The sequence below is a fragment of the Rhinatrema bivittatum genome, chromosome 16 (genome assembly GCF_901001135.1).
Source record: "Rhinatrema bivittatum chromosome 16, aRhiBiv1.1, whole genome shotgun sequence".
NCBI classification, from domain to species: Eukaryota; Metazoa; Chordata; class Amphibia; order Gymnophiona; family Rhinatrematidae; genus Rhinatrema; species Rhinatrema bivittatum.
Window position 1 is genome coordinate 3,887,320 of NC_042630.1, and position 16,799 is coordinate 3,904,118.

Sequence of the window (16,799 nt, forward strand, 5' to 3'; positions counted from 1 at the left end):
GGTATATCATAAAGGAATGGGGCTGGTATAATCAGTTAATTCTCATTATCTTTCTCTAATAACATTTTAATAGAAGTTACTGGCTAGAAAGTTCCTACACACTGAGCTGCTGATTATGAAACTGTTGGTGGTCACTTGTTTCCAACTCAGCTGTCAGTGCCCCGGCTGTGTAAATCAGTGGTGTCCTTATTGTAAGGGGGAAGAATGACCTCTGAATGTAATGAGTTCCACAGTCCTGCAGGAGAGAGGCCCAGTGTTTGTCTATGGGATAAAACATAGTACGTCAGGCCCTGAGAATGTGCAGGGTTGCAATAGTTTATTCATTATGACCCGGATTTTTAAAAGGCCCGGCCACGCGCGATTGTCCCAGGGCTTCGGAAAAGGGGTGGGGGAGGGGCGGGATCAGAGTCTCCCGGCACAGCAGCCATTTGCCTCTGTGCCGAGGGATCGCGTGCCGGCAGGCTGCCGGTGCATGCAACCTGCTCCTGCCCAGAGGCAGGCACAAAGGGTAAGATAAAGGTCAGGGGGGTTTTAGGATTGGGCTAGGGGGCGGGAAGGGGTAGGAAAGTTAGATTAGGGGGTTGGGAACAGGGGAAGACCACAGGCGTTGGCGCGTGCAAGTTGCACTATTGTGCACCCCCTTGTGCACGCTGACCCCCGATTTTATACATGCGCGCACTGGCGTGCACATGTTATAAAATTGGGCATCCATGTGTGCATGCCAGGTAGCGCACGCACATGGACACCCGCACATACCTTTTGAAATCCACCCCTATGCCTCTAACCGTTAACAAGGTCACATTTTTATTGGACTAACTCAAAACATCTGTGATGAACCTTCCAGAGCTCTGCTTCATCTATCAGGTCAGTAACAGACTAATACACACAATCAGCAGATTAAAGCAAAGGAAATTTGCATCTGACTTTAATGACGACAATAAGGTAACAATATTTATTTCTTAGATATGACATAAATAAAAATAAATCACTCTATACCCATTCATTATGTTCCTATTAAAGAGATGTCCTTAATATACAGGGCTTTTTTTCTTACATGTATGTGCAACAGAAAATCTTTAAGAATTGGGCCAAGGAATGCGCTATAACGTTTCAGTTTATTTCTTGGTTGAACACCATGTTTAACTTTCATTAACGTAGAATGTTTCCTTCTGAAAGACATGGAAACATAGACACGTGATTGCAGAATAATACCGTATGGACTATCTAGTCTTCCCATCCATTCCCTCAGAGATCCCCTGTGCTTGCCCCATACTTTCTTGAGTTCAGATAATGTCCTTGTCTCCACCATCTCCATGGGGATGCTCTTCCATGCATCCACCACCTTCTCCATTAAGAACTATTTCTTTAGATTACTCCTGAGTCTACCCCCTTCCATCATCCCATGACCTCTCATTCTAGAATCTCCTTTCCATTTAAAGATGCCTGCCTCCTATGCATGGAAACCATGGAGATATTTAAATCTATCTATCTATTATATCTCCAGTTTCTCGCCTTTCCTCTAGGGTATACATGTTTAGATCTTTATATCTGAACCCATATGTTTTTAAGGAAGACCATTGACCACTTTAGTAGCCTCCCACTGGACCATCTCCATCCTGTTTATATCTTTTGAAGGTGGGGTCTCCAGAATTGTACTCAGTAATATCACCTCCCTTTTTCTGCTGACCAGCCCTCTCCCTATGCAGCTAGGCATCTTTCTGGCTTTTACTGTTATTTCATCCACCTGTTTGGCCACCTTGAGGTCATCAACCTTCTCCTCTGCGTCTCACAATGCCACTTGTGTACCTCCTCCTATCACAAACATATAAAAACCCTCTTTTACCATATTTGCGCTTTTTCTTCCATTTGACTGTTTGCATTCTTGACTACTTCCCAAGCTTCTCTTAACCTTTTCTGTATTCCTCTATCTGCGATCCCTTGTAGTTTATGAATGCGAACCTTTTCTCCCTTATGTTTTCCGCTGCTTCTTTAGAAAACCATAGCGGCCTCTTTTTCCTTTTCCCTTTATTTACTTTCCTAACAAAAAGATAAATTGCCCTTATGATATTTCCTTTTAGTTTTGCCCACTGCCCTTCTGTTTGCCCACTGCCCTAGATATTTCCATCCCTTGTCGTGCTTCCCCATTTTAACACAATTAAAATGTCTATAACCCTCACCTTTGAATATCCTATGTTGTAATACTGAACCACACCATCCGGTGATGATCACTGTATCAGTACTACAGCAGAAACACTCTCTTCCTTGCTAAGCACCAGGTCCGGTATCGCCCACACCCATGTAAGTTCTGTTTCCGGTTGACAGAGCAGTTCTCCTTGCAGAGAACATAAGAACATGTCATACTAGGTCAGACCAAGGTCCATCAAGCCCAGCATCCTGTTTCCAACAGTGGCCAATCCAGGCCATAAGAACCTGGCAAGAACCCAAAAACTACGTCTATCCCATGCTACTGATGCAATTAATAGCAGAGGCTATTTTCTATGTCAACTTAATTAATAGCAGGTAATGGACTTCTCTTCCAAGCACTTATCCAATCATCTTTTAAACCCAGCTACACTAACTGCACTAACCACATCCTCTGGCAACAAATTCCAGAGTTTAATTGTGCACTGGGTGAAAAAGAACTTTCTCTGATTAGTTTTAAATATGCTACTTGCTAACTTCATGGAGTGCCCCCTAGTCTTTCTACTATCCGAAAGAGTAAATAACCGATTCACATCTACCCGTTCTAGACCTCTCATGATCTTAAAGACCTCTATCGTATCCCCCCTCAGATGTCTCTTCTCTAAGCTGAAAAGTCCTAACCTCTTCAGTCTTTCCTCATAGGGGAGATGTTCCATTCCCTTTATCATTTTGGTCGCCCTTCTCTGTACCTTCTCCACTGCAACTATATCTTTTTTGAGATACAGCGACCAGAATCCAGGATCTTCCTGCTTTTAGAAGACCCCACAGCCGGAATGTCCCAATAACATCTGTCAGATTGAAATCCCATAGCAACAGCACCTCCCCTTTCAGAGCAGCCTTGTGAATATTCTCCATTAATTCTCTATCCATTTCTTCTGCCTGTGAAGTGGTTCTGCGTTTCACACCAGTATAGATGGATGTTCCATTCCCTCTTTCCAGATTAATCCACAGTCCCTCTCACTTATAATCCCTTCAGGTCCGTTGCTTTAATATTATTTTTATTTAGAATAGTGCCACAGGTTGTCCCATCCTTCCTGAATAGATTACAGCTTGGTATAAATATATTCCAGAAGTGGTTTTCCATGTACCTTGTCTGTGTTAAAGCCACTACATCCAAGTCAGCTTGTTTAATGACTGCTTCTAGATCTGGCACTTTATTTTCCTTACTATTCTATACACAGCTTTCCAGAAGTTGCCCTTTTTCCCATTTCTGTACAAGGGTTTAATGTTTTACATATGTGAGGGTTTATACTTCTCTGAGGGATTTTTTCATCTCTCTGGCTATCCTAGGTAATTGCTTTCTTATGGCTTCTTTTACCTGCTTATTTTTCAGGGTGTAAATGATTGGGTTAAACAGGGGGATTATAACATTATACATCAGAGCAAAAAGCTTGTTTTGTTCCATTGACTGCATGGATATTGGTCTCACATATAAAAATGTCAGAGTCCCATAGAGGAGGAGAACGACTATGAGGTGGGAGGAGCAGGTGGAGAAAGCTTTGCGTCTTCCCTCTGCAGAACGGATCTTCAGGATGGTGGAGATGATGTAGACATAAGATGTCAGAGTGAACAGAAAGGTGGGCACCATGACAAGCCCAGACATAATGTAATTCAGATGATCCATGTTGGAGGTGCTGGTGCAGGAGAGTTTTAGCAGTGCTGAGGTGTCACAAAAGAAATGGTTAATCTCATTGGACCCACAGTAAGAGAAATGAGAGAGAAGGATAGTGTGTGTCACAGGCTCCAAAAATCCCAACATCCATGACCCTATGGCCAGGAGTAGGCAGAGTCTCTGGTTCATAATCACATTATAGTGCAGGGGATGACATACTGCCACGTAGCGGTCATAACCCATGACTGAAATAATAAAAAATTCTTCAACTGTTAAACACACAAAAAAATACACCTGTGTAAAACATCCACCAGCAGAAATACGTTGCCCATTCCTTAAGAGGATGTCCAGCAGTTTGGGGAGGGTGACTGAGGTGGAGGAGATATCAAGGAAGGACAAGTTACAGAGGAAAAAGTACATGGGGGTGTGCAGGTGAGGGTCCAGGCACGTCAGGGCTATAATAGTGAGGTTCCCCATCAAAACAATTAGGTAAATAAGTAAAATCAGAAGAAAAAGAGGAATTTGCAGGTCTGGATATTCAGGAAACCCCAGAATGATGAATTCTGTCACTGTGGTGAGATTTTCCTCTTCCATTGGATTCTGGGGAGAGAAAGGCTGCAAAGACTGAATGAATGTTACGAGACACAGGACTCATTCTAACACAAGTGACATCGGTATGAAATATTTGCTCCACCTAGACAGACAGAAGATCTTTCTTATACAGTAAAGTTAACCTGATTGCCAATTGTGCAGGAGGTAAATATGGTCTAAAGCGATGATGAGAGGTGGCTCAGGGCATTTCAGTTCTTGGAGTGGAAGGGGTGGGTGGGTTTTCCATGTAGAGATGGGGCAGGTGGGGATAGAATGATGGGGAGTGGAGAACAAGTATTGAAGGCAATTTCCTAAATAGACTGTGAGGACAAAATTATTTATTTATTTATTTTAAATATCACAAATAATCGAGGCTGAATGGCTGTCATAAAGTGGATCAGGTAACCCTATTCCTAGCAAGTCCTCATTGGTTACCTCCTTATCTCATTCCATACTTCAGAACGCTCACCTCTGTCTTTCATGCCCTTCACAATCTATCACTGTTGTCCAGGAAGGAGCTGATCTGTCCTTACATTCTGGCTAGGGAATGAAGATTGCCTAATGATGTCCTTCTTGCTTTACCATCTCGCAGAGATTAGATTAGTTGGAGAGAGGCAAAGAGATTTTTTTGTATGCGGGTCCTGATGCTTGGAATCATTTACTGGTTTCCTTGCATAAAAATGATGACTCTCTGGTCTTTAGGATACTGATTAAAGCTGATTGCCTTAATTTAGCCTTTGTGACTGGTTCTGCTTAGTGACTGGAAGTTACAATGCTATGCTAGTGATTTCTGATGTAGACTTTTATTACATTATTTATTTTATGCAATCATTATAATCTTATATTTGTATTTATCCTATGATGTTATGTTACTGATTTATTATGCATACTTTTATTACATTTTTTGATTTAGGTATTTATATATTCTTATACTTGTATTTTATCTTATGCATGTTGTTCTTGCTTCTCCGCTGTGCGACATGATATTCCAACCCTAAGCTGAATTCCCACTCTGGCACACTAGTAAAAGTGAGGTCCCTGGAAGACTTCAGGAAATCTTGCTGTGACTAAGGTCCTCTTGCCAGCCTGTGAGTTAGCTGCCCAATAAGCAAGCAGAGGGCTGTAGCCTAAAATTGTTCTTATTTGCATTAAAAAGGAACCATGAGTTCTCATACAGGTCAGACATTGAAAATATATCTACAGTTAAAAAAATCAAAATATTAACATCTGAAAAACTAGAAACACCCCACCCTAAATAAGTGATTCTACCTTTTAGAAGTCACAATTACTGCCCAGTCTCCATCTGAGCTGGAAATCAGAGTCATCAATGGAAGTTAATAGTTGGCGTGTCCACTCCAGCCTCAGACGCGCATTATATCCTCTCTCCTCCTCCTGCTGCTCTGGTTTCAGTGGTAGGAAAAGCAGTCTGAAGCTGGGGGATGCCTTTCACCCCAGTACTTCCATCACACATTTATTAAAGATTTTGGCTAGCTCTGATTGATTTCAGGAGAATTAGCAAAACATTTCAGCCTGACATTCCAATAGGATTCTCCTGGTTTTCTCAATGAGCTTTTTACAGGAAACTCTCAAACTGTGAATTTTGGTGCAAACTTTGCATGTACTTTATATCTGTGTATTTAGCCCCAGTTCTCAAGAAAAAGGAGTCCATACTTTAGATACAAACAGGCCAATACAGAAAGAAATGCAGGAGACCGGGTGCTCTGTGTTGGCCGCACATTTTACTTTCAGTATCCCGGGGACTAACTAATAGCCTCATCAATATGCATTTGCATTTGATGAGCGCTATTAGTTTCAGGAGGGTTGGTCGTGCGTTTCTGACATGCTAAACCCCTTATTTTAAAAGGGGTAATTAATGCGCTTAAAAAATGAGCGGCCAATCGCATGCTAAACAGTGCGCTCGACTGAGGCACTGTACTTTATGAACCTGAAAGTATGTGCAGACACTTCACCTGCTTCCCGTGCAAGTAAAATGTTTTCTGCAAAATGACATGGATTGATCCAAAAATACACAATCCACATGTGCTGCTTCTCAGTCCTTCCTAAAATATGACCCACAGAAACAACCCTCCTAAAGGTGGCTGAGAGCACCTGTGCAGTGAGTGTATGTGCGAGCTTTTAGCCATGGTTACAGGGACTCCCAGCTCTCTTTCTGGTTCCCAGGGTTTATTAGGAGTGTTAGGAAAATGGATGAAGCATGGGATCTCCTCTACTTTCTACTCAGTCAAGGCATGGGATCTCCTCTACCTTCTTTTCAGATGAGGCATGGGATCTCCTCTATCACCTTCTCAGACAAGGCATGGGATCTCTGTTACCTTCACCTGAGACGAGGTATGGGAATCTCCTCTACCTTCTTCTCAGATGAGGCATGGGATTTCCTCTAGCACCTTCTCAGACAAGGCATGGGATCTCTGTTACCTTCACCTGAGATGAGGTATGGGAAACTCCTCTACCTTCTTCTCAGATGAGGCATGGGTTCTTCTCTATCACCTTCTCAGACAAGGCATGGGATCTCTGCTACTTTCACCTGAGATGAGGTATGGGAATCTCCTCTACCTTCTTTTCAGTTGAGGCATGGGATCTCCTCTACCTTAGTTTTAGATAAGGCATGGGAATCTCCTCTACCTTCTTCTCAGATGAGTCATGGGATCTCCTCTACCTTAGTTTTAGATAAGGCATGGGAATCTCCTCTACCTTCTTCTCAGATGAGTCATGGGACTTCCTCTACCTTAGTTTTAGATGAGGCATGGGAATCTCCTCTACCTTCTTCTCAGATGAGTCATGGGAATCTCCTCTACCTTCTTCTCAGACGAGGCATGGGATCTCCGCTACCTTCACTTCAGATGAGGGTTGGGATCTCCTGTACCTTAGTCTCTGCTTTGGTCAGTGACACACAGAGAGTCTTCATCACCTTCAATAGGGGATTTACCTTTCAGTAACATGCATGCAGAAATCTTAGCCTGATGGAGTAGATTATATGCTATGGGATCTGAATACAGGTGTCTGATTCCTGAGATCATTTTCTAGAGTGCCTAGGTGTGGGTTTTGGAGAGAGGGAAGGATTTTTAGGAGAACAGGTATTGGTCCCACACCCAGACTATGAGCATCACTGGAATTCCCTGTTGCCTTTTATCTTGTTTTAATCCATTCTTAATTACAAGTTATCTTTATTCTGCCAGGTCAAAATACAGAAGAGAGGAATCACAGCAGATAATTTTGGTGGTGATTTTTGTTTTTTTCTGTAGAAGTACAGAAATGTGTGTGGAGTTTATTACAGGCACATTTAGTTTACAGAAAATATTGCATTTTGTTTTATTTAATTATTTCAGTTTCTGCTTTACCGGGAGCCCAAAGCGGGTACAAAATACTTGGCATAAAATTTATAGCCCAGATCGTTTCAATAAACAAAACAATTCACCACCACGGTACAAACAATTTACAGGAAAACAAATCTATAAACTGTATCGACCTGCAACGCATAAGTCAGCGATAAAAAAATATCTGCTCAGTCTAACTGTAAGCAGTCAGCAATGTATAAAGGAATAATCCAGGACTTCTACGCTGAGCAACCAAGGAGAAGAGTGCACAGGAAATACAACGGCTTATGATCCAACAATCCTGCCAAAGAGAATCCTCTTCTCTTGTTTTCTAAATCAGAGGCAGTGTTTAAGCTGCTGAGCACTGCTTGGGAGTGAATTCCATCATCTCCTCGGGGGGTGGAAGCTGAAGTCAGTACTCTCTGCAGACACTGGAGAGCACTGGAGTGAGAGATTTCTCTCAGCAAGGTGAGCTCTTACCAAAGGGCACTGTCAATGCTACAGACAAGATTTAAAGGCACAATTTGTTCTGATTTTGCAGGGGTTTCTTTTCTGACTGAGCTGCGCTGGGCCAGGCTGTTCTGGGTCTAACAGTTCTACACTTGAATGGAATACGCATGGAAACAAAATCACAACTTACTCTAAATGTAAAAAGCAGCTCCTAATTTCCAAATTAGCAACAATGTTCATTCTCTTATGACCATACCTAGCATGACATACTCACCTGCTAGACCAGAAGTCTCCTGTTTTTATAACTGCAAACGCCCCCAGCAGATCTCCCTCTGTCTCACCTTACTCCGCCATGTCCAGTCCTCAACGCTACAGCCAGAATGACCTCAAATTTAAATGCCTTGCTCTGCTGCTACCGTTGGTTTCAAATCTCTTTCTGAGTAAATTTCAGACTTCTCACAGCCCCTTCAAAGCTCCACACTCATCAATCTACCCTATACCTCTGTTCTCATCTAGTCCTGTGTCTTCTGTTACCTCCTCACACATCACAGGTGTCACAGCACTCCACCCTCTCTAATTCCTAAATACCGGCCTTGCTCCATGCCTTATCCCCACCGCTGGGTCGTTCTCTCTCTCTCCTCACCAAGCACCTCTCCTCCCATTGCCATATCCTGCTTTTGTACCCAGTTCTCTTCTGTAATCCCTTTCCATGTGGATCCCTCTGCTCTGCTTTCTCTCCTTTTATCACACTCTGCACCCCCCACTCCCCCAGCACTGAATTCTCCTCACTATGTAACTCCTCTCTTACTGATATCTTCCACCAGATTGTAAGCCTTTGGGGGTAGGAACCTGTGAGCACCTTCTGCACCAGCTCTTCAGTTCTTACAGCCTCTATGTGACTCTTGTGTCCTGTTTTACATCTCCCTCTTGTGCACAGCCCTGTGGACACTGAAGGTGGATCAGATCTGATACTAACATTAGGAATTCAGTACTAGTGGTAAATAGTGCACTCAGAGTCCTTACCTTTAGGTTAAAAGGATGGGAGTGCACAATCTCTTTGCTCAGCTCTTGCAGTCTCTGTGTGACTCTTGTGTCCTGTTTTACATCTCCATCTTGTGCACGGCACTGTGATCACTGAAACTGCATCAGATCTGATGCTAACATTAGGAATTCAGTACTAGTGATAAACAGTAACCCTCAGCACTCAGAAGTATTTATTATCATTGCAGGGTCCTCTAGGAAAGGATCCCTGAGGCTGATGTTGAGAAATCACAGATCACACAGCAAAGACCGGCTAAAGCCTGTTTGGTTTTGTTATCTCTGGATGTTTATGTTGTCTCCTCATTAATTAATATTCTGCTCCTTTGTGGTCATCCTGCACATTACCATTTTACCTTATTTGCCCCTTTTTCCAATCCTCGGCTCCTGCTCCCTGCCGGCTTTAAAATCTGATGTAATATTTGTCTTGCATGTATCTAATGTCATCGGTGAAAATTGCTTTGAGACCTTTCACCTCTCCTTATAAATGATCAATAAATGTGCTAAAGCCTTCCAGTCCTAACACACATCCCCAAGCTTCTTCACTCTCTACCCCTATATCTGACAACCAATCCATGTCAGAAACACACGACCAACCCTCCTGAAACTAATAGCGCTCATCAAATGCAAATGCATATTGATGAGGCTATTAGTTAGTCCCCGGGATACTGAAAGTAAAATGTGCGGCCAACACAGAGCACCCGGTCTCCTGCATTTCTTTCTGTATTGGCCTGTTTGTATCTAAAGTATGGACTCCTTTTCTTGAGAACTGGGGCTAAATACACAGATATAAAGTACATGCAAAGTTTGCACCAAAATTCACAGTTTGAGAGTTTCCTGTAAAAAGCTCATTGAGAAAACCAGGAGAATCCTATTGGAATGTCAGGCTGAAATGTTTTGCTAATTCTCCTGAAATCAATCAGAGCTAGCCAAAATCTTTAATAAATGTGTGATGGAAGTACTGGGGTGAAAGGCATCCCCCAGCTTCAGACTGCTTTTCCTACCACTGAAACCAGAGCAGCAGGAGGAGGAGAGAGGATATAATGCGCGTCTGAGGCTGGAGTGGACACGCCAACTATTAACTTCCATTGATGACTCTGATTTCCAGCTCAGATGGAGACTGGGCATTAATTGTGACTTCTAAAAGGTAGAATCACTTATTTAGGGTGGGGTGTTTCTAGTTTTTCAGATGTTAATATTTTGATTTTTTTAACTGTAGATATATTTTCAATGTCTGACCTGTATGAGAACTCAGGGTTCCTTTTTAATGCAAATAAGAACAATTTTAGGCTACAGCCCTCTGGTTCCTTGCTGGGCAGCTAACTCACAGGCTGGCAAGAGGACCTTAGTCACAGCAAGATTTCCTGAAGTCTTCCAGGGACCTCACTTTTACTAGTGTGCCAGAGTGGGAATTCAGCTTAGGGTTGGAATATCATGTCGCACAGTGGAGAAGCAAGAACAACATGCATAAGATAAAATACAAATATAAGAATATATAAATACCTAAATGAAAAAAATGTAATAAAAGTATGCATAATAAATCAGTAACATAACATCATAAGATAAATACAAATATAAGATTATAATGAATGCATAAAATAAATAATGTAATAAAAGTCTACATCAGAAATCACTAGCATAGCATTGTAACTTCCAGTCACTAAGCAGAACCAGTCTCAAAGGCTAAATTAAGGCAATCAGCTTTAATCAGTATCCTAAAGACCAGAGAGTCAACATTTTTATGCAAGGAAACCAGTAAATGATTCCAAGCATCAGGACCCGCATACAAAAAAATCTCTTTGCCTCTCTCCAACTAATCTAATCTCTGCGAGATGGTAAAGCAAGAAGGACATCATTAGGCAATCTTCATTCCCTAGCCAGAATGTAAGGACAGATCAGCTCCTTCCTGGACAACAGTGATAGATTGTGAAGGGCATGAAAGACAGAGGTGAGCGTTCTGAAGTATGGAATGAGATAAGGAGGTAACCAATGAGGACTTGCTAGGAATAGGGTTACCTGATCCACTTTATGACAGCCATTCAGCCTCGATTATTTGTGATATATCAAATAAATAAATAAATAATGTTGTCCTCACAGTCTATTTAGGAAATTGCCTTCAATACTTGCTCTCCACTCCCCATCATTCTATCCCCACCTGCCCCATCTCTACATGGAAAACCCACCCACCCCTTCCACTCCAAGAACTGAAATGCCCTGAGCCACCTCTCATCATCACTTTAGACCATATTTACCTCCTGCACAATTGGCAATCAGGTTAACTTTACTGTATAAGAAAGATCTTCTGTCTGTCTAGGTGGAGCAAATATTTCATACCGATGTCACTTGTGTTAGAATGAGTCCTGTGTCTCGTAACATTCATTCAGTCTTTGCAGCCTTTCTCTCCCCAGAATCCAATGGAAGAGGAAAATCTCACCACAGTGACAGAATTCATCATTCTGGGGTTTCCTGAATATCCAGACCTGCAAATTCCCCTTTTCCTTCTGTTCTTACTGATTTACCTGATCATCCTGATGGGGAACCTCACTATTATAGCCCTGACGTGCCTGGACCCTCGCCTGCACACCCCCATGTACTTTTTCCTCTGTAACTTGTCCTTCTTTGATATCTCCTCCACCTCAGTCACCCTCCCCAAACTGCTGGACATCCTCTTAAGGAATGGGCAACGTATTTCTGCTGGTGGATGTTTTACACAGGTGTATTTCTTTATGTGTGTAACAGTTGAAGAATTTTTTATTATTTCAGTCATGGGTTATGACCGCTACGTGGCAGTATGTCATCCCCTGCACTATAATGTGATTATGAACCAGAGACTCTGTCTACTCCTGGCCATAGGGTCATGGATATTAGGACTTTTGGAGCCCGTGACACACACTGTCCTCCTGTCTCATCTCTCCTACTGTGGGTCCAATGAGATTAACCATTTCTTCTGTGACACCTCAGCACTGCTAAAACTCTCATGCACCAGCACCTCCACCATTTATCGTATGACTTACATTATGTCTGGGCTTGTAATGCTGCCCGTATTTCTGTTCACTCTGACATCTTATGTCTACATCATCTCCACCATCCTGAGGATCCGTTCTGCAGAGGTGAGACGCAAAGCCTTCTCCACCAGCTCCTCCCACTTCACTGTTGTTCTCCTCCTCTATGGGACTCTGACATTTTTATATGTGAGACCAATATCCATGCAGTCAATGGAACAAAGCAAGCTTTTTGCTCTGATGTATAATGTTATAAGCCCCCTGTTTAACCCTATCATTTACACCCTGAAAAATAAGCAGGTAAAAGAAGCCATAAGAAAGCTATTACCTAGGATAGCGCACATGGACACCCACACATACCTTTTAAATTCTACCCCTATGCCTCTAACCGTTAACAAGCAGGTTGTGGAGCTCACATTTTTATTGGACTAAATCAAAACATCTGTGATGAACCTTCCAGAGCTCTGCTTCATCTATCAGGTCAGTAACAGGCTAATACACACAATCAGCAGATTAAAGCAAAGGAAATGTGCATTTGACTTTAATGACGACAATAAGGTAACGATATTTATTTCTCAGATTCCAAGTATGACATAAATAAAAATAAATCACTCTATACCCATTCATTATGTTCCTACTAAAGAGATGCCCTTACTATACAGGGCTTTAGTTCTTACATGTATGTGCAAAAGAAAATCTTTAAGAATTGGGCCAAGGAATGTGTTATAACGTTTCAGTTTATTTCTTGGTTGAACACCATGTTTAACTTTCATTGACATAGAACCTTTCCTTCTGAAAGACATGGAAAGATAGACACGTGATTGCAGAATAATACCGTATGGACTATCTAGTCTTCCCATCCATTCCCTCAGAGATCCCCTGTGCTTGCCCCATACTTTCTTGAGTTCAGATAATGTCCTTGTCTCCACCATCTCCATGGGGACGCTCTTCCATGCATCCACCACCTTCTCCATTAAGAACTATTTCTTTAGATTACTCCTGAGTCTACCCCCTTCCATCATCCCATGACCTCTCATTGTAGAATCTCCTTTCCATTTAAAGATGCCTGCCTCCTATGCATGGAAACCATGGAGATATTTAAATGTATCTATCTATTATATCACCAATTTCTTGCCTTTCCTCTAGGGTATACATGTTTAGATCTTTATATCTGAACCCATATGTTTTTAAGGAAGACCAGAGACTATTTTTGTAGCCTCCCTCTGGAGCGACTCCATCCTGTTTATATCCTTTTGAAGGTGGGGTCTCCAGAATTGTACTCAGTATTCCCAGTGAGGTCTCACCAGGGTCTTATACAGGGGCAATATCACCTCCCTTTTTCTGCTGACCAGTCCTCTCTTTATGCAGCCAGGCATCTTTCTGGCTTTTAGTGTTATTTCATCCACCTGTTTGGCCACCTTGAGGTCATCAACCTTCTCCTCTTCGTCTCACAATGCCACTTGTGTACCTCCTTTTATCACAAACATATAAAAACCTTCTTCTTCCCCTCTTTTACCATATTTGCTGTTTTTCTTCCATTTGAATGTTTGCATTCTTGACTACTTCCCAAGCTTCTCTTAACCTTTCCTGTCCTCCTCTATCTGCAGTCCTGTGTAGTTTATGAATACGAACCTTTTCTCCCTTACGTTTTCCACTGCTTCTTTTTCCTCTTCCCTTTATTTACTTTTCTAACAAAAAGATAAATTCTCCTTAAGATATTTCCTTTTAGTTTTGCCCACTGCCCTTCTGCTTACCCCAGATTTTCCCATCCCTTGACGTACTTCCCCATTTTAACACAGTTAAAATGTCTAGAGCCCTCACCTTTGAATGAACCTTCATATCTTATGTTGTAATACTGAACCACACCATCCGGTGATGATCACTGCATCAATACTACAGCAGAAACACTCTCTTCCTTGCTAAGCACCAGCTCCGGTATCGCCCCCACCCATGTAAGTTCTGTTACTGGTTGACAGAGCAGTTCCTCTTGCAGAGAATCCGGGATCTTCCTGCTTCTAGAAGACCCCACAGCCAGAATGTCCCAATAAACATCTGTCAGATTGAAATCCCATAGCAGCAGCTCCTCCCCTTTCACAGCAGCCTTGTGAATATTCTCCATTATCCATTTCTTCTGCCTGTGACGTGGTTCTGCGTGTCACACCAGTATAGATGGGTGTTCCATTCCCTCTTTCCAGATTTATCCACAGTTCCTCCCCCTTATAACCCCTTCAGATCTGTTGCTTTAATATTATTTTTATATACAGAATAGTGCCACGGGTCGTCCCGTTCATAGGGGTCGTCCCGTTCATAGGGGAACAACTCCCCTATGAGGAAAGACTAAAGAGGTTAGGACTTTTCAGCTTGGAGAAGAGACGACTTAGGGGGGATATGATAGAGGTGTTTAAAATCATGAGAGGTCTAGAATGGGTAGACGTGAATCGGTTATTTACTCTTTTGGATAGTAGAAAGACTCGGGGGCACTCCATGAAGTTAGCATGGGGCACATTTAAAACTAATCGGAGAAAGTTCTTTTTTACTCAACGCACAATTAAACTCTGGAATTTGTTGCCAGAGAATGTGGTTAGTGCAGTTAGTATAGCTGTGTTTAAAAAAGGATTGGATAAGTTCTTGGAGGAGAAGTCCATTACCTGCTATTAAGTTCACTTAGAGAATAGCCACTGCCATTAGCAATGGTTACATGGAATAGACTTAGTTTTTGGGTACTTGCCAGGTTTTTATGGCCTGGATTGGCCACTGTTGGAAACAGGATGCTGGGCTTGATGGACCCTTGGTCTGACCCAGTATGGCATTTTCTTATGTTCTTATGCTCTTATCCTTCCTGAATAGATTACAGCTTGGTATAAATATATTCCAGAAGTGGTTTTCCATGTACCTTGGTCTCTGTTAAAGCCACTACATCCAAGTCAGCTTGTTTAATGACTGCTTCTAGATCTGGCACTTTATTTCCCTTACTATTCTACACACAGCTTTCCAGAAGTTGCCCTTTTTCCCATTTCTGTACAAGGGTTTAATGTTTTACGTATCTGAGGGTTTATACTTCTCTGAGGGATTTTTTCATCTCTCTCTGGTTATCCTAGGTAATTGTTTTCTTATGGCTTCTTTTACCTGCTTATTTTTCAGGGTATAAATGATTGGGTTAAACAGGGGGATTATAACATTATACATCAGAGCAAAAAGCTTGTTTTGTTTCATTGACTGCATGGACGCTGGTCTCACATATAAAAAGGTCAGAGTCCCATAGAAGAGAATAACGACCGTGAGGTGGGAGGAGCAGGTGGAGAAGGCTTTGCGTCTCCCCTCGGTGGAACGGATCCTCAGGATGGCAGCGATGATGTAGACGTAAGATGTCAGAGTAAACAGAAAGGCGGGCAACATGACAAGCCCAGACATAATGTAAGTCAAAAGATCAGTGCTGTAGGTGCTGGAGCAGGAGAGTTTTAGCAGAGCTGAGAGTTCACAGAAGAAATGGTCAATCTCATTGGACCCACAGTAGGAGAGATGAGACAGGAGGACAGTGTGTGTCACGGGCTCCAAAAGTCCTAATATCCATGACCCTATGGCCAGGAGTAGGCAGAGTCTCTGGTTCATAATCACATTATAGTGCAGGGGATGACATACTGCCACGTAGCGGTCATAACCCATGACTGCAATAATAAAAAATTCTTCAACTGTTAAACACATAAAGAAATACACCTGTGTAAAACATCCACCAGCAGAAATACGTTGCCCATTCCTTAAGAGGATGTCCAGCAGTTTGGGGAGGGTGACTGAGGTGGAGGAGATATCGAGGAAGGACAAGTTACAGAGGAAAAAGTACATGGGGGTGTGCAGGCGAGGGTCCAGGCACGTCAGGGCTATAATAGTGAGGTTCCCCATCAAAACAATTAGGTAAATCAGTAAAATCAGAAGGAAAAGGGGAATTTGCAGGTCTGGAAATTCAGGAAACCCCAGAATGATGAATTCTGTCACTGTGGTGAGATTTTCCTCTTCCATTGGATTCTGGGGAGAGAAAGGCTGCAAAGACTGAATGAATGTTACGAGACACAGGACTCATTCTAACACAAGTGACATCGGTATGAAATATTTGCTCCACCTAGACAGACAGAAGATCTTTCTTATACAGTAAAGTTAACCTGATTGCCAATTGTGCAGGAGGTAAATATGGTCTAAAGCGATGATGAGAGGTGGCTCAGGGCATTTCAGTTCTTGGAGTGGAAGGGGTGGGTGGGTTTTCCATGTAGAGATGGGGCAGGTGGGGATAGAATGATGGGGAGTGGAGAGCAAGTATTGAAGGCAATTTCCTAAATAGACTGTGAGGACAACATTATTTATTTATTTATTTGATATATCACAAATAATCGAGGCTGAATGGCTGTCATAAAGTGGATCAGGTAACTCTATTCCTAGCAAGTCCTCATTGGTTACCTCCTTATCTCATTCCATACTTCAGAACGCTCACCTCTGTCTTTCATGCCCTTCACAATCTATCACTGTTGTCCAGGAAGGAGCTGATCTGTCCTTACATTCTGGCTAGGGAATGAAGATTGC

The 16,799-nt window shown here is 42.4% G+C and overlaps 2 protein-coding genes across 2 annotated transcripts; both read right to left on the reverse strand.

Moving 5' to 3' along the window:
* Positions 1-3,448: 3,448 nt before the first annotated feature.
* Positions 3,449-4,291, reverse strand: LOC115078414 (olfactory receptor 6M1-like). The gene has a single exon (XM_029581329.1). The coding sequence runs from the start codon at positions 4,289-4,291 to the stop codon at positions 3,449-3,451; it is 843 nt and encodes a 280-aa protein (XP_029437189.1).
* Positions 4,292-15,305: 11,014 nt separating this feature from the next.
* On the reverse strand, positions 15,306-16,244 carry LOC115078415 (olfactory receptor 1019-like). Its single transcript, XM_029581330.1, has one exon. The coding sequence runs from the start codon at positions 16,242-16,244 to the stop codon at positions 15,306-15,308; it is 939 nt and encodes a 312-aa protein (XP_029437190.1).
* Between the last annotated feature and the right edge of the window lie 555 nt (positions 16,245-16,799).